This window comes from Schistocerca piceifrons, chromosome 5, assembly GCF_021461385.2.
Source record: "Schistocerca piceifrons isolate TAMUIC-IGC-003096 chromosome 5, iqSchPice1.1, whole genome shotgun sequence".
NCBI lineage: Eukaryota > Metazoa > Arthropoda > Insecta > Orthoptera > Acrididae > Schistocerca > Schistocerca piceifrons.
Genome location: NC_060142.1, coordinates 692,104,805 through 692,130,478, shown reverse-complemented (window position 1 = coordinate 692,130,478; position 25,674 = coordinate 692,104,805). Strand labels below are relative to the sequence as shown.

Sequence of the window (25,674 nt, the reverse complement as noted above, 5' to 3'; positions counted from 1 at the left end):
CTGGGTGACTTTTCTGAACTCTATCCCTTTCCTAAACCTCTCCCGTTCTTTCCCTTCAAACCTTTCCTTCTCATATAAGCTTTCTGCCAGAAGGAGGAGCCACTGGCTCCGAAAGCTTTTATAAGTAAAATCTTTTTTTTATGTGTGTTTTCTCCTATTGCCACTTGGTGAGTAGATTTATCATCTCTCCAATTACATTATATTGTCAAAGGTTGATTATTTTCACTGTTGAATTAAAATTTTAAACCAGTAGTATGTTACAATACAAAAGGAACTGTACAATGCTAAATCCTACTATGAAATGTAGTGCATGCCCAACATTCTAGATGCTTCCCTAACTTGTGAGTGGTTTGCTGTACAAATGGCAAACTATTTCACAAAACATTCTTTGCCAAAATCATTTTTTATAATGCAGTTAGTCAGAGGGCACAGTCATATCTGCTCTCTAGCTTGAATAAAACAACATTGTGATTAACAAATCACTGACAGAGGGCAGTGTTCCTGAAGTAAAGCTAGCTACAGATGACAAGGCTCTGCATAAACCAACAGAACAGACAGCACAGCAGGCATTTAACATCTTCACATTCATCCTGTAAGGAAAGACAAAGAATCTGCAGCATTTTTTTATATAAAATCTTTATTTCTATCGATGATATACTACTTAATTTGTGCCTAATTGTGTCCTCAACTGGTTAAGCTGATCAGAAACAATTTTAAGATTTCAACTAACGTAGTAGTTTGTAAAGTTCCTATCCCCCCCCCCCCCCCCCCCAGGCTACTTCCAACAACCATTATATATTTGAGAAAGAGCATGACATAAAACTGTATTAATCTTTCTTTATTATCATGATCAATGTAAGTAAAATACCATCATCACAGTACTTATATCAATGAAAATAAAAAGCCAACTACAGAAAAACACATACTTGTAATACTTACAAACAAAGACTAATATTAATCACACGTCATTACATATATAGACATGGAGTCCATACTGACTATACATTCATCGTGATGTATCTTTAGCAGAATAGTAGATGTTCTAACACGGTAAGCAGTAACCCATAGGATAGTAATTGAAAACTGATCATGATGTAGTGATCATATACAGTAAAACAGATATTAAAGATGACTGATCATAGAAGTCAAACATACAGAGATGTAACATATACTACATACTTCACATAGTTGACCTTTACAGATTGTTTGACAATACCAATAAAGAAGTGGATTCACAATATTTAGAATATGTCCATCATATGTAAACAGATGTGCTATGCTTACCGCGTTTGTATGATGTAACAAGCATCTGTCGGCAATATGTATATGGACATATGCTTTTGCTTCAGGTGCTTTACGTTTTTAAATATTTTAGCGATGACAAACCTTTTATAAGTGCTGATTTTTTATTCACCTGACATCTCGTGTGTGAGGTTCAGCATAAAGCGAACATGTTTTACAAGAAAAGATTTTAAGACCTGACCATCAAAACATAGTCCGTTGAAACGGGTTGTCTTAAATAAAGACATATTTTATGCAAGCTTGGCTATTGAATAGTTTTTTGCAATATAAAACCACCACTTAATATGTAGTAACTACAAGGTAAATCATTATCAAACAATTCACAAAGCGATATCAACAAAAATAATTGATTTTTGAAAATATAACTGGCTATATAAAAAAATCTATTCACCCAGCAGGGGCAGGAGAAAACACACTCAAGTTAACAAAATGTACAAGCTTTCGAACCCATTAGGCCCTCCTTTTGGCAAAAGAGTTGAAGGGGAAGGAAGAGGGATGAAGGAAAAAGGTGTGGCGAGGTTTAGGAAATCCAGAGAATTCGGGAAAGTAAGTAAGGAGACTTATAGAATGGAATGAGAAGGAAAGACTGATTTTTGGGGGCTGCATCAGATGAGATTTGAAAAGATGAGAGCTTAGTTGATTTTTGGGGGCTGCATCAGATGAGATTTGAAAAGATGAGAGCTTAGTCGTGGAAGAAAATTAATAATCAAGACAGATATTACTGACAAAACACTAAGCAAGAGTTAAGAGAGGAAAGCTAAGTGGCAGAGCTGGGGAACAGGGAAAGACAGATATATCAGAAAATAAAATATGTAGAAAACTAAAAGGGAATTGAGAACAGAACAGTTATGGAGAAGAAATTATTAGACCGATAAATTTACATTTATCAAGTAAAGCTAGGTGGATAGCAAAAAGCAAGGACATATTGTAACGCCAGTTCCCATCTGCGGAGTTCTGAGAAACTCCTGTCAGGGAAAGAATCAAGATGGCATGTGTGGTGCAACAGTCACCAAGGTCGTAATTTTCATGTCGCAAAGCATGCTCTGCAACAGGATATTGTGTGTCACAGTATACTCCCTCTGCCTATGCCCATTCATCCTAAGTGAAAACTTGGTTTGGTTTAGTTTCGCTTCAGGGTGCACAAATAACTGGGGTCATATGCACCAAAGTCAAAACTATAGAACACAAAGACAGAGAGGAGTTAAAAAAATGACTATGCATCAGTCCCAATTGACATAATATAAGACAGCTAAAAACAGACACATGGAAAAGGGCTAAAAAAAACAGCATACGGAAGCGAAGGTCCAAAACTAAAAATTAAATGGCCTTTGCCATATTGCTTTCGCAGGTAAAAAGTAAGACGCAGTCAACAGACAGCGTGTCATTTGCTAAAACGGCCAATAACTCAGATGGCAAACCCAAATGAGAACATAAACAGTTAAGAAATGGACATTCCATCAGGAAGTGGTTGACAGTTAAAACTTGAGTGTGATAACTTGGTAATAGTCATATCGATGCAGGAGGTCGAATAGTGTTTATGTAACAACCGGTACACAACATGTGCTGCTTCACATGTGGCTTTCCCTTTGATAGCACATGTTTTGCCAGTTACAGGGCTGGTATAGGTGGTGGCAGGAAAGAACACTGGGGAAGTCTTAACCTATCTTCATCCTTTAAGCTCTCAGGTTTCCAAATATGGACTGGTGCAGAACCCCCAACAATCATTCTTTCCTTCTCATCCCATCTATGAAGCCTCCCCTGATCCAGTGTTCTAGGCAACTTTTCCCTGATTCTCCGTATTTCCTTAACATCTCTAGCCTTTCGCCTTCATTCTTCTTCCTTTGAAAGCTTGTACATTTTAACTTTTATGTGTTTTCTCCTGCCCCTGCTGGGTGAATAGGATTTTTGTCAATTCAACTATATTAAATTTACGAAGATAATAATTAAAAAACTTATGTTGAGCAACCGATCAAAAAAAAAAAAAAAAAAAAAAAAAAACTGAATAATAAAAATTACAACTATGTAACTACCAAGTCACTTTTATTACAGTACAAGGAGCATCAATAAGTAATGCAACAATTTCTTTTTTCTGAAAGCAGGTTGGTTTTATTTAGGATTCTATTACAACATATTATTTCCCACTCTTTTCGCTACAAAGCCCTATTTTTCAACATAGTCTCTGTTCAACATGATGGGCTTATGCCACCTTACTGGGAGAGCCTGTATGCCCACATGGTACCATTCTATTGGTTGGCGTCAGAGCCAATGTCTTGCAATATAAATAACCTCCCTATCAACCACTTACTGCTTCCCACAAAGTGAATACTTCATTGGACCAAACTCATTGCTTTTGATGCTCTTCTGTGGCAAGGAAGCCACACACATTTATGTACCCCATCTGTTGGACTAGTGTGTCAGCACTACCAACACAGAACTCCAGTTGTGCAGTGTGGTATTTTATTGTGATCCGTCGATTGCCTCTCCTTGAAACGCACTTCCATTACAGACACCATTTTGAAGGGTATGCATAGTGCAACCACCTAACAAAACTTTGTGAAACTACAGGGGCTGAAGCAGGAATATTGCACAAAGTCCCGCAACAAATTCTGCATTCTTTCACCTGACATTGGCCAAGAAAAAAAAAAAAAAAAAACAAGAAAGAAAGAAAGAAACAAGAAAGAAAGAAAGAAACAAGAAAGAAAGAAAGAAACAAGAAAGAAAGAAAGAAACAAGAAAGAAAGAAAGAAACAAGAAAGAAAGGAAAAAACAAGAAAGAAAGGAAAAAACAAGAAAGAAAGGAAAAAACAAGAAAGAAAGAAAAAAAACAAGAAAGAAAGAAAAAAAAACAAGAAAGAAAGAAAAAAACAAGAAAGAAAGAAAAAAACAAGAAAGAAAGAAAAAAAAAACAAGAAAGAAAGAAAAAAACAAGAAAGAAAGAAAAAAACAAGAAAGAACAAGAAAGAAAGAAAAAACAAGAAAGAACAAGAAAGAAAGAAAAAACAAGAAAGAAAGAAAAAAATAATGTGTCGCATTACTTATTGAACGACCCTCATAAAACAAGAAAGAAATGTATCCTCCTTTTTTGACTTTGGCATCGTAAGCAAAATGTGGCATCATCCCGCACTGCATCAGGTTGGTACAAATACATATACTCTTATGTACATAATATATATATCAAAATAAACACACAAAATCTAACAACAATTGAGTCATACATATCAAAGTCAGAAGATAGTCAAATAACACAGTGGGAGCACAGTGATGATAGTGAACAATTGACACGAATGAGGGAAAGAAATACAGTAGAAGAAAAATGGGTAGCTCTGAGGGATGAAGTAGTGAAGGTAGCACAGGATCAAGTAGGTAAGAAGACGAGGGCTAGTAGAAATCCTTGGGTAACAGAAGAAATATTGAATTTAATTGATGAGAGGAGAAAATATAAAAATGCAGTAAATGAAGCAGGCAAAAAGGAATACAAACGTCTCAAAAATGAGATCAACAGGAAGTGCAAAATGGCTGAGTAGGGATGGCTAGAGGACAAACGTAATGATGTAGAGGCTTATCTCACTAGGGGTATGATAGCTACTGCCTACAGGAAAATTAAAGAGACCTTTGGAGAAAAGAGAACCACTTGTATGAATATCAAGAGCTCAGATGGAAACCCAGTTCTAAGCAAAGAACAGAAAGCAGAAAGGTGGAAGGAGTATATAGAGAGTCTATACAAGGGCGATGTACTTGAGGACAATATTATGAAAATGGAAGAGGATGTAGATGAAGATGAAATGGGAGATACGATACTGCGTGAAGAGTTTGACAGAGCACTGAAAGACCTGAGTCGAAACAAGCCCCCGGGAGTAGATAACATTCCATTAGAACTAATGACGGCCTTGGGAGAGCCAGTCCTGACAAAACTCTACCATCTGCTGAGCAAGATGTATGAGACAGGCGAAATACCCTCAGACTTCAAGAAGAATATAATAATTCCAATCCCAAAGAAAGCAGGTGTTGACAGATGCGAAAATTACCGAACTATCAGTTTAATAAGTCACAGCTGCAAAATACTAACGCGAATTCTTTACAGACGAATGGAAAATGTGGTAGAAGCTGACCTCGGGGAAGATCAGTTTGGATTCCGTAGAAATGTTGGAACACGTGAGGCAATACTGACCTTACGACTTATCTTAGAGAGAAAGATTAAGGAAAGGCAAACCTATGTTTCTAGCATTTGTAGACTTAGAGAAAGCTTTTTGACAATGTTGACTGGAATACTCTCTTTGAGATTCTAAAGGTGGCAGGGGTAAAATACAGGGAGCGAAAGGCTATTTACAATTTGTACAGAAACCTGTTGGCAGTTATAAGAGTCGAGGGGCATGAAAGGGAGGCAGCGGTTGGGAAGGGAGTGAGACAGGGTTGTAGCCTGTCCCCGATGTTATTCAATCTGTATACTGAGCAAGCAGTAAAGGAAACAATAGAAAAATTCAGAATAGGTATTAAAATCCATGAAGAAGAAATAAAATCTTTTGAGGTTCGCCGATGACATTGTAATTCTGTCAGAGACAGCAAAGGACTTGGAAGAGCAGTTGAACGGAATGGACAGTGTCTTGAAACGAGGATATAAGATGAACATCAACAAAAGCAAAACGTGGATAACAGAATGTAGTCGAGTTAACTCAGGTGATGCTAAGGGAATTAGATTAGCAAATGAGACACTTAAAGTAGTAAAGGAATTTTGCTACTTGGGGAGCAAAATAACTGATGATGGTCGAAGTAGAGATGATATAAAACGTAGACTGCAATGGCAAGGAAGCGTTTCTGAAGAAGAAAAATTGGTAAACATCGAGAATAGATTTAAGTGTCAGGAAGTCGTTTCTGAAAATATTTGTATGGAGTGTAGCCACGTATGGAAGTGAAACATGGACGATAAATAGTTTGGACAAGAGAATAGAAGCTTTTGAAATGTGGTGCTACAGAAGAATGCTGAAGATAAGGTGGGTAGATCACGTAACTAATGAGGAGGTATTGAATAGGATTGGGGAGAAGAGAAGTTTGTGGCACAACTTGACTAGAAGAAGGGATCGGTTGGTAGGACATGTTTTGAGGCATCAAGGGATCACAAATTTAGCATTGGAGGGCAGCGTGGAGGGTAGAAATCGTAGATGGAGACCAAGAGATCAATACACTAAGCAGATTCTGAAGGATGTAGGTTGCAGTAAGTACTGGGAGATGAAGAAGCTTGTACAGGATAGAGCAGCATGGAGAGCTGTGTCAAACCAGTCTCAGGACTGAAGACCACAACAACAACAACAACAACAACAACAACAACAGCAGTAGTGAAATTGCCAAACAACAGGAACATTATTTGCCAAACAGTAATAAGAGCTAGCATGATTATCATCTTTCGTCGTAACCATAAGGGAACAAAATTAGGGGACATTAAAGCGAATTAATACCAATAGTACTTGAAAAATGGTGCAGAAGATTTTGTCATACCAATTTCAAGTGTTTCAAAGATTTGCCAATTTCACAAAAATTTTTCACAAAATTAGTTCTTTGACGTAACTCTTCAGTTAGTTTGGTTGGTTTGTGGGATTAAAGGGACCAGACTGCTAAGGTCATCGGTCCGACTCTTCAGTTAGATCTAATACAATTATTGTTCCTTTGGCCTTACTCCCACTTTTACCTTACTATGACTGAAGCAGCTTTGTATTTATATTTATGTAGGTTATGATATTATCCTTTCTAAATGACAGATGACCCTTACTAGTTATTTACCATGGCCTTTGTGTTATTTCTTAAATTTTATCCAATTTTTCAATATATGTAAAAAGGTTTGGTTTTGTAAGATAAATGCTGTTATAATGCTTGTCAACATGCAAGGCTGTAGTCCTAAACTGTGTAAAACTTTATCACACTATATGGGTTTAATCTACACAGACAGTTTTTTTTTTTTCACACACTCAGTATTTGATTATTGATATCTTAATGTCTTGTAAACATTTCTTAAAGATGCTTGTGTTCTTAATGTTGCATTTTTTTGTTATTCATTCATTTCACATCAGTAATTTTGGGGATTTCTTTTCCATTAGGTTACTCTAAGGGCACCTCTGATGCCATTTTACTGCATTTATATACTTTGTGATTTATCTTATGATATGACAAATAACGTCTTTCAGTTAATGTTAGTGCAAACAGCATTTGACTGTTTCATTGGGTATCACCAGCCAGTTTCCTGTTAGCCACCTCCTATGAGGAACTGATGGGAGACGTATTTATTACATGTGAATGTCATTCTATTTTCTATATTATGGAGGTTATCACAGGTGAGCCAATTGTTCTTCCCTACATTAGGTTTTACATCACGTACATTCCATGTTTACGATAGGCAACATTTGGTATGACATAAAATACTTTTTAAATGTTTCATATGACTGACTTTTGTACAATGTCATTAATATCATTCACAGACTACAATATTTGAAATTATTCTATCTGTGTAAGTTACTATAAATAGCGATCAAAAAGTTTCCGTCGAAGGTCATGAAGTTTAGAATCGGTACGACAATTAGGTAAAATCACCTTGAGCACTGAGGCAATCATCCCACCGGTGCACCAGGTTGAAGGTACCCCTTTGATAAAATACTGTGTCCTGCTGTGTGAAGAAGCCTGTAGGTCTATTAACTGCCTACTGCACATCCTTGACTGACAGGAATCACTGACCTTCAAGGCCTTTTTTAAGGGACCAAAAGCGAGACAATCACCTGAGGAAAAATCGGGGCAACATAGAAGGTGCTCCAGTGTCTCCCTCAAGTGCTGCCATATTGAGACGTGTGTTGTTACAAAGCAGCAGAAGCTGCACATGTCGCAGCTGTCTTTTGACAGACATGCTGCTCCACACATATTTTTTAATTCTCCGATGGTTGTCAACTGGCATTTGTCCTGAAGCATCCCAGAAAAGAACAACAGCATATTGGTCTCGCTAAGACACATTTGGTAACAATATCATCATAGTTCACATTTCTGCATTTACAGCATGCACATCGAAGAGAGAGAGAGAGAGAGAGAGAGAGAGAGAGAGAGAGAGAGAGAGAGAGAGAGAGAGAGAGGAGGGGTGGGGGTGGAGGGGACAGATGGTACTTAAATACCCACATCGGAGTCCTGCTACATTGCATATATGCTGCAACAAGGCCCTCAAACGGAAACTTTTTGATCACTGCTTATAATTTTTAGTTTGTGTTAAATGACATACAATATTGGTATTAATTTGCTGTAATGTTTCCCAATTCTGGTTACCTATGGTTACAACTACAGGTGGGACTGTTGTACTAGCTCCTATTACTGTTTGTCAAATAATTCCCATGTTGTTTGTCACTATCACACAGTGAAATAATTTACCATGTGCATTGCGTTTCCACTATACTGGAATTACTGGTGTTAGTTATATTGCGGTATCAGTATGATCTGCTAAGAATATATATAGTACAGTTGTTGCACTGTTGCTCCATACAGTGACTATAGCACAACATTTCATGTCTTTTACCATGTGTTACAGTGGTTAGCGGTGCTTAAATTACATGGCTGTCCTTCGATAAGGCCTACTGTTCTTTACATAGCTAATCAAACTGTTTTATTTGACACAAGGCCTTTATGTCATACAGTCATTTATTGTAAATTTTATCTGTTTTTCAATTCTGAATGGTTCAGACCACACTGATTGTATTTATAGGTAGTTTTACAAGGTATCATGAACAGGAGGGAGAAGAAAACCATGTCTTGTTTTTCTGCTTTTAGCTTTAGTCCTCCTCATGTGTATCTGTATTTGATGTGTTGAAAATATGTTACAACAGACTGCCTACCTTGCAATTACGCTACAATGGTGCCTGTGATGGGTGGCTTCATACAGATTTACATGTGAAGAAGACAGTTACCTACAAGGTGGGGCAGAACGGACTCCCTAGTTTCACTTCCTCCGTAGCCAGAGGCCTCAAATTAGGTTGTGGAGCCAAGTACCTACATGGTGGTGTTAAATAAATGAATAGGACTCGACCAGGTTTAACTGAGGTAGAAAGATGACACTTGTTTCCATGGAAAGAGTGGTGTTTTGTGTGACAATCTGTTGACTGACTGTATTCCAGTTTTATCTTTCTGGAGACCATTGGTGGGAGTAGTTAGGAGTCAACAGGAGATGGTGTACAACTGTTTGCGGTGTACGTTTTCCAGCCCAGTGGTTGTATCAGAGAATCTTTATGAAAGCAAAGGATTTTATTGTGACTTTGGATTAGAAGAAAGATTAACCCTGTCTCACAGGTCAAAGTGAGGCTGGTGCCCACTATCTGACCAATTTAATAGGTTAGTAGTTTGGAAAATTAAACTTGGTCTGCCACTAAAAGTTTCCAAGAAAATCTATGGAGCTATATGTCATGCAATTTGTCTCATGAACTTTACATCACTAAGAGTGCACAGATTGTGGTCACAACTGCAAGTGCGATGACATGCAATGCCACAAATGCTCTGATGACGGACAGATGACGGGTTTATTTACAATATGCTACTGGGTCTTCATCCTCAGCAAAAGACATGACTTTTTCCCATTCCCACATATAGATGGGGCTTTCATACTCTTCTTGTTTTTCTGAACTGAATTCCATCTGGGGCATCTTAGCAGCTTCCTTCAGTGCAGCCAGGAGTGTGGAGTCTTTGTTGCATTAAATGTTACATTAAAGAGATAATTAGCCATTTCATGTGTTATGTCAGCTGGACTATATAAAATAGTCTCATTACTCATTATGGCAGAGGCAGATGACGGTCTGCCTCTATCAGAGACTCTTGTGGCTGTTGTGGCTCTTGTGGCTGTTGTGGAATGACTAATGGAATTCAGGATCTCTTGTCATGACATTTTCAGGACTAATTAAATGTTCACTGTGCTTCTGTCATTGCAAACAGAAAGGCTAATAGGTTCTCTTCTAATGATCTAGCCTTGAACTTTGGCACTGTGGCTCACCTATCTGTGGTCACAGTGCAGAATTCGTTGTTCCAGCAGGAGACAGATTGCTTATTAGAATGTTCCGTGGTCTTTGGTATGACTGTCTCAGCCCCATGGTAGATTACATTTGTAGCATGATCCATCCAGTTCTGGATGCTGTATATTATCTTGTTAATTGGCTATACAGCATCCAGTTTGTTCTGCTCCATACCCTTTTTGACAGCCTCCAACTGTGGTGTCCTTTGGTACAGTGCAGTTCCCGAGAACTCAATCCCTGTGGAAAGTGTTGATGGAAACCCAAAGCACATGATAGGCATTAAAATTCTCCATTAAATAGCAATGTGTGTAGGTGTTGCTTCAAGCAGCCTAAGAGAACCTGTTTATCAAGTGTATAATGAGAGGGAAACACAATGGGCATATGGCGAATTTCATTGGCACATGGAGGACAACAGCTGCTCCCTGAGAGCTGCTGGAGACTGGAATGGGTGTGGTGTGGCAAGTGTTAATAATTAACACCAGTCCAGGGCTATTTGGTTTCTCCAAGGGGACATCAGCACCTGCAACATGGCTTTCGCCATAGGGAAACGACGGTGATTAGCAATCCAAAGGTTTTAATCCGATACTCTTCAGCTTTGGTTGGTTTTTAACTGATCCTTTCTTTTTATTTGGATCTGTTTGTATGTCTGCTCCGCAAAGATAAAGTAGTTATTGGTAAGTATAAAGCTGATTAAAGTGAACAGGAAGGATGGAATGAGGAAGGTGTTAGCATAGCGCGAGGTGTCATCAATGGTGACAGGCAAGATGTGTGTGGGAGCAGGACAGGCACAGATTGAGGAAGATCTAGGAAATGGTTGCCATCCATAACACCTCTGTATATAGGTTGCAGTGTTGATCAACTAAGGAAGATATACTTTCAGTTGATACTCTGAAGCCAGAAACTATGGGACAGCCAGAGGGACTGGGTTTGTGGATCTTAGGAAGAAGGTAGAAAGTGGGAGGTGGGAGTGAATGGTTTGGGTAGGGTAAGAAGTGCAACTGAGATGTTAGTCCTTGCGAGAGGCCCGTTGTTTTAGGAGTGACTGTAGGTCAGTTTGTATCATAGGGATAGGATCTTGATGGCAGATTCAGTACATAGAGTGGTCAGACAGCTGGACAGACTCTCACTTACTCCCACTGCTCAAGTGCCACAGTGGTAGATCCCTAATCAACTGGGAGGATAACAATGGAGTCATCAGTTTTTAGGGAATGAAGAGCTTGGAGTTCCTCAGAGGAAAGGTAAGACGTCATGATTGGTTGGTTGATTTGGGGGGAGGGGACCAAACAGTGAGGTCAAAAGTCCCATCAGAGTACGAAAGATCAGGAAGGAAGTCAGCCGTGACCTTTCAAAGGAACCATCTCGGCATTTGCCTGAAACGAATTAGGGAAACATAAATCAGGATGGAATACGAGTTCAGTATGCTAATCATTGTGCCAGAAATTCTTGGAAAGCTTGTAAGGGATAAGTTTTGAGGCAGTGGCAATGGATCAAATTGGGATCATGGTTGGAACTGTTGAAAGCAGGGTTCACTGTCGGGTTTGCTGTCCAAAATGAATTGGGAGTATGTTGCAAACTGATATTTCCAGTTGACAGTACATGAGAAGGGAAGCAGGTCCTTCACCAAAGCAGCATTATTACATGCTGGTTTAGTCCTGAAAGTGAGACACATGGATAACACAGATAATTCAGGAGGGGAGGATACCTTAGACGAGAAGTTGAGAACACTGCACTCAAGATCCCACCCCAGTGATACAAATTGATCTACTGTCAGTACAATAATATGAAGACTTCCCTCCTGTATTAAAAACACCAACCATTTCCTAGATTGCCTGAAATCTGTGTCCACCCCACTCCCATCATACAACTTCCTTGTCACCACCGATACCACCTTCATCTAAACCAATGCCAAAATGTACATGGCCTGTCATTGGAGAATGTTTTCTCAATCGGCACTCACCTGGTTCCTAACCTATGACGTCCTTCCCGTTCACCTTAATCAAACAACTATTTCACCTTTGAGGGGGAGATATACAAACAGATCACAGAGTCAGGTATGGAAACCTGGACTGCTCCTTCTTATATCAACATTTTCACAAGGCACTTGGAGGGGACTTTCCTGTGATCCACAAACCTTCATCGCTTGATTTGGTTTCGACACACTGATGATGTCTTTGCTGTAAAGACTCATGGTAAGGCTGACCTGTTAAAATTCTTGGAATCTCTAAACACATTCTCCCAATTACATTTCACTTGGACCTATTCTGAATCCCATGTCACTTTCCTTGATATTGACGTCATTCTCACAGAAGGTCAATTACACATTTCTGTTCACATTAAACCTACTAACAAACAACATAACTTACATTTCGACAGTTACGATCCTTTCCATGTCAAACATACTCTCTTGTACAACCTTGGCATTCAAGGCAATTATATCTGTTCTGATGCAGGTTCTTAACAGAAATATACCACCCTTCAGTGGGTAGAATTACCCTACCAGCCTAGTTCAAAAGCAGATTTCCTGGGCCATCACATTAAATTCTGGTAGTGCTGACCCCTCCAAAAAACGACTTAAGACTACACCCCTTGTCATTCAGCATTCACCTGGTCTTGAATGTATTAATTAGCTACTTTGACAAGGCTATGGCTTCCTAAAATCATGCCCTGAGATGAGGTCCATTCTCTACAACATTTTGTCTACCATACCTAGAATAGCCTTTCACCAACCATAGATCCCCACAGTTTCCTTGTCAGACAATAGCCTCCTACTGCACACATTTCCCTACCCTATGGCTCCTACCCTTGTGACCTTTCTCGCTGCAACAATTGCTCTATACACCCTATACCACCTGTACCAGCCCTAAATGGCGAAAGACGTACTGTCAAAGGGAGAGTCACTTGAGAAACGACATATCATGTACCAGCTGTTATGTAAACACTGTTCACCCTGTTGCAATGGCATGACTACCACAAAGTTATCGGTTAGGTGGGCATAGGTGGAGGGTGTATACTGACAATATACAGTATCTTGCTGCAAAGTGTGCTCTACATGTGCCCCCTGGATTCTTTATACAGACACAAATTTCTCAGAACTCCACATATGGTAACTGGCATTACAACAGTCCTTTGGCTCTCATCATGCACCTAGCCGTAATTTACATTAATTTCTTTGGTCTAAGCTTTTCTTCCTACGAATTATTCCTTTATTCACTCCCTTTTAGTTTTCTGTCTTTTCTTTGGTGACCTGTCTATTTTCCCTGCCCCTCACCTCTACCACATACCATGCACTTAGCTTTCCACTCTTATAACTCATGCACACTGTTTTGTCAGTAGCCTCTATCTTGCATATTCATCTACTTTCTAACTTTAAGCTCCCATTTTTAAATCTCATCCATTGAAGTTTCCAACAATCAGTATTTCCTTCTCATTCCATTGGTTAAGTCTCCCCTCACCAGGAGTTCTGGGCAATATTTTTATAATTCTCTGTATTTCCTGAACCTCACAATTCCTTTTCCTCCATCCCTCTTCCTTGTCCTTCAATCCTTCCGATGAAGGAGCCATTGGCAAAGCTTGCCGATTTCTTTAACCTACCTATATGTTTCCTCATGCTGCCACTTGGTGAGTTGATTTTTTATCTATCGAATTACATAACAATTTTCATAGTATGTCCTAATGTGTATATTCCGTCTTTTGCACATGACTTCAATGAAGATTTAGACAGTCCAGTGAACGAATACAACATTTTTTGCCTCTGAAATGTTTAGCAGAAACCATGTAGCTATTTTACAAACAATTAAGGAAAGCTTAGAGCATGGAGTTGTCTAGTTCTTATGGTAGTCAGAAAATGGTTCAGGAATATTGAATAATCATTTAAATGCAGTACCGCTTTGTATTTCTCCTATCTGTCCCACACGCAGAGTGGAATAGCAGTTAGTGTCACTGGCTGGCATGCTGCAGGTCACCACTTCAAAGACCATCACCAGTAAAAAAATTTTATTTAATATTTATAACAATAATGGGAATTCCTGGACGGAACAATACATAAAATAAGAAAAAGCAACCACTAACTACTAGCAGACTGATGTATGGGGCATAGACGCATGTAACGGGTAGCAGTATTTACACTAGCTTTCGAACTCTTGCGCTTTGTCTAGCAAAAGTACACACATACACACACACTACCACACAGACACCTAAATGCACACTCCCACGGATGTGGCAAAACGTTTTTGTGACATTTCTTTCATGGGTGTTCCAAGAAACACTTCTATGCTTAAAATTCCATCTTCCAATGCTGGCGACTATATCAAAGGTTACAACAACTAAGAAAGCAGTTACAATCTCAAATAAGCCCAGCAAGCCAATCCGTTTAGGAGAAAACAACACGTTCTTACATACAGAATGTCTTGGCTCTATGCCACATTATGGAACCAAATATGCAGAAGGGGAAAGGAGGGGATAGAGGGGGTGAGAGGGGGGAGGAGGGGGTGAGAGGGGGGAGGAGGGGGGAGAGGGGGGAGGAGGGGGGAGAGGGGAGAGGGGAGAGGGGGAGAGGGGGAGAGGGGGAGAGGGGGAGAGGGGGAGAGGGGGAGAGGGGGAGAGGGGGAGAGGGGGAGAGGGGGAGAGGGGGAGAGGGGGAGAGGGGGGAGGGGGGGAGGGGGGAGAGGGGGAGAGGGGGGAGAGGGGGAGAGGGGGAGAGGGGGAGAGGGGGAGAGGGGGAGAGGGGGAGAGGGGGAGAGGGGGAGAGGGGAGAGGGGGAGAGGGGAGAGGGGGAGAGGGGGAGAGGGGGAGAGGGGGAGAGGGGGAGAGGGGGAGAGGGGGAGAGGGGGGAGAGGGGGAGAGGGGGAGAGGGGGAGAGGGGGAGAGGGAAAGGAGGGGATAGAGGGGGTGAGAGGGAGAGGGGGTAGAGGGGGTGAGAGGGAGAGGGGTAGAGGGAGGGGTAGAGGGAGAGAGAGAGATTTGGAAACTGCTAGGAGGTGACTAAATGAGCTAGATGGGGAAAGGGCCTACCCTGAAAATTGACATAAGATAGTGAGGATACAGGAATAAAGGTTATGGTGCAAAATCCACCAGTTCTGAGTGTACTTGGTTTAGAAAAATATAGCAGAACAAATATGGAAAATGACACAAACAAAGCTTTGAGTGGCACCACAAGGAAAGCACAATGACAAAAAGGAACCAATATAAATGGAAATGCATACATAAAAGAGTGGTATGGGTACGTGTGATACACGCAAGGAGGAAGAGAGTGAAAAGAAAACTATGGAAAGATATGCGAGGTAACGAACAAGCGGGAAAAAAAGAAAGAAAGAAAGACAACATTGCACAACTGGCCGTGTAACAAAAAAAAACCATCATGATCAGATCTACTTTGCTGTTGTTTCCCGCTGTTGTTTCCCATGTCTAAGAGACAGCAAGTGCAAGCTGTGAAATATTAAATTTCACGTCAAGCGGCAGCAACAAGGCCCAGGCAAAGACACTTTTAAAATAACTATGCTTTTGCGACAGAAATAGTGGTAAAAAGTGTGTTGGACTGAGCTGTATTAAGCCAGTTTAAGTTAGGAACATACCATACAGCGAGTGGACTGCGCAGAAGTCGGTGAAGCAATCCTTTTAGTTAAACTGTGGTAGTACAGCAAGTGAAAGTAGACTAATTTAGTGTTGCATGCACAGGCCCCGAGGTTAAGCAATATCTGACATTTCTTTCTTGACTATTCCATGCATCAGTCATATGATTGGTGGAGGTGGGGGGTCTGCAGAATATGAGCAGCTGCAGTGTTTGGGGCTCTGGCAATGTGGACAGAGATGCGTCATGTGCCAGGAATTGGTGTCATAATGGTTTCACAAAGCCTAGAAGAATGAGCAAGACTGCATCAGCTGCAACTCCATTTACCATGGGTGGAGGCGGGCGGGTGAGGGGGGGGGGGGGGGGGGGGGCGCTCACACACAGAAATATCAACAAGCCACAAAAGTGGGCCCACTAACTGAGCAACGGAATGTACAACACAGTTGCTGCACTGTGCCCGCACTGCTACTGGATACCACACATCTGATGGGTTGGAAGTTTGGCACTGGCATGAGTCCAGTGAAGGCAGGGTACTACCTGCACCTACTCACACACCAGTTTTCCCAGTACAACTTCCAAGTGTTAGTGAGTGAAGTGAATGTATGCAAAGTGCAGTGTTAACAAAAGTGCAAAGCATTAATAAGTGATTTTTCTTTTGTTTCTCTTACAGCAAACACAATTAGATCATCATGCCTAATTCATCATTGTTTATATAAGCTTGTTTACTTATAATAGTTTGTTTGGGAACATTCTAATAAGATTTATTAAAAGGAAAAGAATACAGAAGTGACTAGTCTTCGATTCAGGTGATTTCTGGGCACTGACTGCTTGATAAACTGTAGATTTAAACCAATATTTATGCTTGGAACATAATTATGTTCATTCATGTACAATGTGCTAATCCTGATTATTCATACTCTTGATCTTTCTAAAATTTTGCTGAACAGGTTTTGAATACTTGTTTATCTACATTTGATGTACTACATATACTGAAAATACTCAGTATCATTTGTAATTTGTATCACTTAACATACCTCATGGAACATAATTTCACAAAGACACACCTTTAATTATCTGATACTACATAATTACTGAGGTTTTCTTTTTTTCTTATAGATTACTATAACTTTCTATAACCTTGTCATGTATCCAGTTTTTGTCGTATTTAGGGTTTCATAATTGAGAAACATTTTGACACTAATATCTATAAGTGCTTGATTTCAGTAACTTGAGTCAAGTCAAACTTGTAAACTGATGTGATATTTTTAGTGTACCAATGAGTTGCATGCTGCTCTATTGAAAAATGTGGCAAAGCCACAGACAATGGGTCGAGTGTTTAAGTGTTTAGTTTTGGCTTTTGATCTAGGTGGGGTATTTGTATACGTTATGGGATTTTGAGCTATTATTTTTGACAAAATTTGCGCTTTGGAGGATGTAATAATACCATGACTGATACCCCTGCTAGCAAACTACCTAGCAGCAGGCACTAGCTGGTGATCCTTGGCTTCTAGAACTTGCTGCAGTCACCTGCCTCTTCCGGCAGGTAGAGCATTCCATGTCATTCGAACAGTGTGAGTTACCAGCGAGCGCACAAGGCAATAGTGGTGCAGACTCGGCCAAATGTACATTTTGTGAAAGAACTGAGAGTCATAAACATGCGAAGTTGAATAATAAAGTGTTTAATAGTGCACTGAGGGAGCTATTTTGTCAGAATAGGAATGCCAAATTTGTCTGTGGCTTCTTTAGAGTGAACGACTTTTAGAATTTGTCAGTATCATCATAGTAGTAAGTCTGATGTAGTTAGGCACTTTTTCCATTGTTAGACATGGAATAAATTATGTCAACAGCTGTTACTGTAGTAATTAATTATGGGATGACAGCTTACAAGAACTTTTGAAGGCAACTCCTATGACACCAGACATTAAACACCATAATTGTTCTATACACACCAGTGAACTGTATATGATTGCAGTCAACATGTGGGGCAAAGCCCATCACCGTAACCTGGATGAGGTTGCTCTCCTACAAACAACAGCCACTTCCAGTCACCATAAAGAGGTACCAGCCACTCGCTTAGTACACTTCAGAAAAACTATGTGAGGCAACTATCTACTGAGATGAAGGTGCCACAGGTGCAAATCCTCGATGGACAACAGTTGCTAACAAGTCTGGAAATTTAGTCAACATCATCACTGATTGCCATCCTGTGCAGGTGCTAGTCAATTCAATAATTTCTTTTTCTGTGATGTCAAGTGTCTCTTGTCAACAGCTATAGAAGACTATGTCCCATATGATACAAAACCAGTTGTGCTGGTAGTCACAAATGGGAAATACAAGTTGACAGGAACATGTATTGCAGAATGCATTTATAATGGTATTCTCAGATAGAACTTCTTACGGGCATCACAAGCAGTCATCATCAGTAGAATATAGAGCTCCAGACTGGAGGAGCTATTCCAACAATCACATACAACAAAGACTGTTATGGACAGTTGTTTGCTGCTGAAACTGCTGTTATCCCACAGACCTCAATAAGAGAAGTTCCAGTCATCAATCTAGACGCTCAGTTAAAATGAGAAGCTTTCATTGATTATGAAAAGTTATTCAGCCTCACAAAAGAAAGCTGCACCCCAGTAACAATCACAAACACTGCAGGTGGTCAAGAAGAACTCTGGATCACTAACTGCCACGAGTAGCCACAACTCTTCCTTAAAGGTATTTGCCTAGGAACAACCAAACCAGTCCAGGATAGGCAGCTCAGTGCAATCAATGAATCATCATCCTCCACTACAACTCCACAGTGCAGTGGAGCAAGCTACTATCGGAACATTCAAGAGGATCGGGCTTGACCAAGGAACAAAGTTGTTGAATGTTAGCCATTCTCCACCAATTTTCAGATTCTTTCAAATCCGGAGTGGAGACAAGACAGGCCAAGCTGCCCAAGGTAAAACACCAGAACAGCACTGGGGATAATCCACCAATTTTTAGCTGCACTTGTATTGGGTATCACCGGATGAATGACAGATAATCCGGGAGGAAGTGGAGATGATGTTGGAAGATGAAATCATCGAACCTTCACAGAGCCCTTGGTCCTTTCCCGTGTCCTTTGTTGAGGAGGAGGATAACGAATGGCATTTCTGCATCAAGTAACAACAACCGGGAAGGGGTGAGTGGGTGGGGGGTGGGGTGGGGGGGGACAAAAACCATGAAGAAAAATTTCTACCCACTGCAGCATGTTGACGACGCCCTAGACTGCTTAAGGAGCAAAGTGTGCCTCAACTGCGAACGAGCAGACAGGCTACTGGCAAATTTAGATTGACGAAGCTGGCCAGGAAAGGACTACCTTCGTAATACCTGACAGTCTCTACGATTCCAAAGTTATGCCGTTTGGACTGTGTAAAGCTCCAGTGACATTCGAGTGTACGGTGGACAGCTTGCTTCAACAACTTAAATGTACACTATATATTTGCTATCTGCTTGACACTGTTTTTATGAAGACTTTTGAAGCACATCACATCTATCTGACGACTGTGATCAAGTGTGCTATTACTGCAGGTCTCCACACAATTTGGGAAAAAGCCTCTTCACTGGCAAAGAAATAAAAATCTTGGAGTACCTGTTTAATGACAATGGATTCTGTCCCACTCAAGAGAAAATATGAGCAGTCACAGATTTTCTGTCTCCTTGGCACATTCGTGATGTAAGAAGTTTTCTCAGCAAGTGCTCGTACTACAAGCGACTCAAAGAATTTCTGTGGCAAGGCATGTCCCTCAAAAGAACTAATGCATGAAGATGGTAATTTTTCTTGGAATGAGATGCAACAGAAATCTTTATTTGGTCTTAAGGAAGGACTACAATCTTTTCCAGTCCTAGCATCGTACAACATGAACACAGAGGCTAAACTTCACACTGTAGCTAGCAGTTATGGGACAATTGCAGCTCTAGTGCAAATTTGGGAGATGCTGAAAAGGTCTTATGCTTCCAGAATACTCTCCACATCCAAGACAAACTGCTCAACAAGAAAGAATGAGCGCCTTGCAGTTGTTTGGGCAATCAGTAAGGTACAGCTGCATTTATTTAGCAAACAATCCACTGTTATGACAGATCACCACACACAATACTGGCTGACTGATCTGTCAAGTTGACTGCTAGATGGGCACCGAGGACTCAGGAATATGATGTCACAGTGGTATACAAACACAGACACAAACCTATGGACGCTGATTGCCTTTCAAGGAATGTTTTGGCAGAAAATGGTTGCATAGACGAATTCTCAATCACTGGTGCTTGGAGGAGCCAGCACTGCTGAAAACCACACAGAACCCTTGAAGGAGGAAGACCCAGCCAAAGGGGAATTCCACTCGTAAGCAGAAAACTGTATAGTAGGAACTATGTTCCACTATGGTGCAAATAGTTGCTTGTCGTCCCACCTTATCCAAGACCAGCAACCCTGAAGCATTTCCATGATGCTTGAACACCTGGATACCTGGAATTCATGAAGACTCTGGACAGAATCAGAAGGAGGTATCACTGACCAGGTCTCTGCCAATCCATTACACACTATGTGAACCACTGTAAGGGATGCCAGCAATGGAAGCATGTGCTACATATTACCTCCAGAACACCTGATACCAATTCTGCCAGCAGCTGTGATATTCCACTGTATTGGAATCAAATTCTTTGGGAGGTTGTCAAAGTAGATGAATGGGAATTGATGGACAATAATTGCTCTGACTACCCCACCAACTACACTGTCACTAAAGTTGTGGCAACTGCCAAGGCTCCAGGAATTGCAAGGTTTTTAGCATAAGACATCATCTTGAAGTGTGGCACACACCACATGATGATCTTTAATCATGAAAATGTTTTCCTATTGAAACTGGTATTCCACAATGTGACATCATCCACAGGATGATAACTACCTACCAACCACAGATGAATGGTCTCAAAGAATGTTTTAATGGGATGTTGGCAGATGTGCTCTCCATGTACATTGATGCTGAACATTAAAATATAACACTGTTCTGTTCAATGGTCACGAGGTCGAAACAATAAACCATACGATACTCAGGATGATTATGTGAAACACACCACCAGGACCAAAGGAACAAGACAGTTAGCTCACCTATGGTCCTTGGACACCCAGGAAAAGGATCGAGAGCACTGTAATGCTAAGCACTGGTCAGTGAGACACAGCCCAGGAGACTTGCTAGGGACTTTTACACCTGTGCAGAAAGTGAGACTATCAAAAAGGTTACTAAAATGTTACTCTGGGCCATGTTGTATCTTTCAACACTTGTCAAAAATCACATACAACGTCAAGGATTATGATCCTTCATCATCCATGTTCTCTGTAGGAAGCCCTACTACAGTCCTGATATGCAGATCAACGATAGGGGCTTCTTGCTCAATGGAACTAAAGTCCTGCTTTGTGGTCTTGAAGCTTCAATGCGAGAGGCTACCTTCGATGTTAATCACAGCAAAGAGGATGTGACAAAACAATGACAAGATCCTAATGTTGCAGGGATTTCCAATGAGAACATCTAGAACAATGAATCAATATTTCTCCAGGAGAGGGAGCTGTGTTGCATGCAGTGTGGAGTAGTGGTTAGTGTCGCTGGCTGGTGTGCTTTTGGCTGCCAGTTCAAATCCAACTACCAGCAAATATTTGTTATTTAGTATTTATCGTTTCTGTAAGGTTAACGAAATTTCTTATGCTTGTAATGTTAGTATATTCTGTAATATTCGATGTTTGTATAAATAGGACTTTTTTCCATCAAGGAGGCAGTTCTGTTTCATCAGTATGTTTGTGTCTGTAATAAACATGTGTTCACTGCTAAATGCTGTAGTTCACTGAGGTCCCTGCTTTCAGATTTGGAATTGATTGTGGTTACAATGTAACAGTATAATAAAACAGCTTAGTAGCTAATGGCCTCTTGATTTCATTAGAAATGAAAACAAAACTATGAACATTTGATTACTATAAAATGAGGTATTGAGTATTAGTTAGGATTATGCCATACCTTGGAATGATGTAGAGTAATTCTCTGGGTCTAGGAATTTTCTTACAGGAAGAGATGAAGCTAATATGGGATTCATAAGTATTAAATTCAAGTAACTCTGAAATTGAAACAAAGACAGAATGTATAATAAGTGACCACAATTGTGACAGAATTACATCTATATAAATGCTAAGTACAGTAGAAACACTAATCAAAATAGGAATGGAAACAGTAACAATCCTAATAGTAGAGCCTTGTTTTAATATGTTCAGGCTTTTAATATACTTATTCCAAGTCAAATTTCAATGGTCAAAGGACACACACACACACACACACACACACACACACACACACACACACACACACACACAAATCACATCACAGTCTTCTTCTCACAACACAACTACCACAAACTACAATATCTCGATAACATTCTTCACCAGAGATTTGACTATACAAAGTTACGTCACATACCAAAATGAGAAATATTCGTCCTCTGCCATCCGACCAACGTATTATTCTTATCCACCCTTGCACAATTCGTGTTGCCAAACCATCACCCTTGGGGTCACATCCTTGTTACAGGGGTAACAGAAGAATGGCTTCCCCTATACATCTCCTCTTACCACTACTCCAATTCTTTTACTGGCATGATCATACCATTGGAGGCAATGTCACTTCTGAAAAAACCTCTGTAATTTATCAACTCTGCAGCAATCACTGAGCAGCTTTCTGTGTCATCATGTTCACTCAGCCTCTGACACCAACAAACTACAGTGAAGGGAAAAATCTAACACACATGTGGACAGTAAGTTGTTAAATACAATGTGGCTGTTTAAAGAGCTGCTTCAAACCTCTTGTCAACTAGGTCTCACCATGCACAACAGTAACACCATCATTGAATGGTAGGTACGCGAAATAAGAATTTTCTTATCTTTTTGCAACTGCATTTGCACTTCTGCTTTAAGACCTTACTAGTCGTAAGCACATGTAGACAAAACCTTGATGATCTGCAACCCCATAAGACTTGTTGATACTGACAGTGTCAAGTGCAGAAACTTCTACACATTGACAGATAAAGCCAAAGAGTTGCCATCACACAGACTTTCCACATCAAATATAAGAATCACTATTCCATACTGTATAATAGCACAGTAATATTTAGCATCCTAAATTTCATAACAGAGGACTTAATAGCAAAATGTGACTAACAAATGTATTTTGGCCACTACATTACAGATTATGATGAACATGATCATGATTATTAAAAAGCATGATTTTTTATGTACTTAACAACTTGGTTATTAGTACCCTAATCCTCATACTGCATTTGAAGATATACAGTTGGACTCAAGGCCCTTTTTTTCCTCAGTAGTGAGAATACCATCATAAACCGTTAGCCAAACTCATGAAATTAAGCTGTCACAGAGATAAAACAAAGTTAATGGCAATCTAGTTTGTATCTAACATGTTTAAAAATAATGACAAGCTTATATAACTTAAGCCTGTCATGTCATCCAATAGAAACTCTAGTAAGCAGTTTCCTACTTGCAATTGATGTTGCATGTCTCTAGTAGCTGTGCTATCTTCGAGTGTATTAAAAACATTACAACCGCTTTGCAGAGCACCTACTTTCTAGAAACAAAAATAGAAAGATATTTCATCATTCATGTTGGGTTCAGGTGCAGAGTACAGACTGAATGGTGATCAAGGGAGATACCAGCAACATGGGTGTTCCCCTTCTGTACTCACTTCCTAAGCCGACATGTAACAGACCTGACTTCAGATTTTGCCATAATATCCACTGTTTCATAGGAAGCTTAGCACACAACTTATGGCTGTTACATCATCTACTGTAATATATGGTAGGTGGGTTCCCTAGTTTCTAGTAACATTGCATGTCTTGGGTAACTGTGCAGTTTGCGAGATGTGGCAAACTATTAGGACTGCTTTACAGATGTGCTGTAGGGGTTCTTCTTGCATAAGTTCATGAGTACATAAATTTCAGAGACCGCATAAGGTAACAGCTTGTCTTCTTGCACTCAGTAGCAATGTCTCTCAGAACTTAGAGGCACTTTTGTTTTTTTCAGGGTTGACTGCAATGTGTAGTGTTTTGCCATTCCTCTCCCCATTTCATCAGGATGCAGCATATTGTGTACATTCTTATATGAACACTTGGAATGTTTAGTTCTATTGTTTATAAAAGTAATATTTCTTTGTATAGTTGGTCCAATAGCTCGTAACTTAGAATGATGAAAAGACTTCACGTCCAAAAATTCACAGTCTTGTCATACTCTGTTAAAATTCTTAAGACAGCATTTTTATCATTTTTACCAAGACGTTGCATCGGCATATGTCTTGTTTGGTTGTGGGGACATATATCTAGACTGATATAAAGGACTATTTAACCATTTCACTGCTACAGACAAGCTTCCTACATTCTGCATTGATGAGTCTTTTGTTATGGCTGTATCACTCGCCAAATGCTAAGAGACAGTGCTCCAGCCAATATGAAGTACTTATCTGATTTTTCGAAAACTATTCTGTGAAAAAAAAAAAAATTGATTTTTGCAAATCTTACAGTCTGATATCTTGATTTGCTGAATTTCTTTTTATTATCCGTCACACTTACTGCACTGCATCAAATTAAGTAATACATTGCACAAAATTTTTAAGAGTTTGCAGAGGTAAAAACACACTGCATAAACTGTGTGTACAGTTGATTTTAGCTCATACATTGCAGTGAATGAAATGCAGATAAGATATCTAAATTTATTTCAAACTCTCAGCAAGAAGATATCTCATTTCATTCTGGAGTTAATGGGTTTTATATCAAAAGGACTGCAGTGCGTGATGCGCCCATTCATGTCCTTATGCATCGCGAATCATGGTCATAACAACCATCATATCTCAAATTACTCAAGACATTGAAATGAGGCTTTCTGCAAATTATAGCGTGCAATGAGGCACATATGGTGCATGAGAAATACCTGAAACATTTGTATTAATCAGGATATGGACATAACTTGTTCACAGCAGTGAGAAATCTGTAGCTCAGGAAGCTTACAGACATCCACAGCACTGTACGAAAACCAAAGCACCATGCTTATACACATCCACAGCACCTGGGGAGCAGTGTAGGAGGATGTGCATAGCAAAAGGGTTAATCCCTAATCTGACAAGGGGATGTTGTACATTTCAAGTTATTATAAGTTAAAAGATAGGGCATTACAATCTGTCAATAGGTGACATTGTGTGAATTTAGGGTGATATTTATGGGATGCAGATATTTCCGCGTACTATATTGCTAGAAGTTCAGCAATATTGATGGAATTAGTGTTAAGTAGACAGACGGAACCTATGTCACTGTAGTGCTCTTTGTCTTCTGTGATAGCCTCTGCTATGTATTCGGACCACCATGGAAAAGTCTCGTGTTAGGAGCAATTGAAGAGATGGGTATTGTAATGTCTTCAGCATGAATTACTGTTTCTGTTGTTTCTTGAACAACTTTGTTGATTCTCTTCTCTGCATTTATGGTCCACACATTAGCAGTTTAAGCTCCCAAATTAGCTCTTTGCAGTAATCAATGTGTTGCAGATATGGGACCTATGCAGTAATTGGATAGTGGTTACTATCACAAAGGTCATATAAAAAACAACAACATTGATTGTCAGAGGGATTTCAGTATCTTGTCAAAGGAAGTGGAAAGGCATATGTTGGCAAGAACAAAGAGATCTTGCAGCAGTTCTGCACTACAGAAATTCAAAATTACAATGAAAAATTATTA

General features: G+C 39.9%; 1 protein-coding gene across 2 annotated transcripts in view; it reads right to left on the bottom strand.

Annotated features, from left to right (window-relative positions):
• LOC124797930 (PX domain-containing protein kinase-like protein) overlaps positions 1-25,674 on the bottom strand; it is a 118,434-nt gene that overhangs the window by 72,478 nt on the left and 20,282 nt on the right. For both annotated transcript variants that reach the window (XM_047261064.1, XM_047261065.1), the window contains exon 3: positions 21,909-22,005. In XM_047261064.1, coding sequence (XP_047117020.1) covers positions 21,909-22,005 — 97 coding nt within the window. The remainder of the gene's footprint in view (positions 1-21,908; positions 22,006-25,674) is intronic.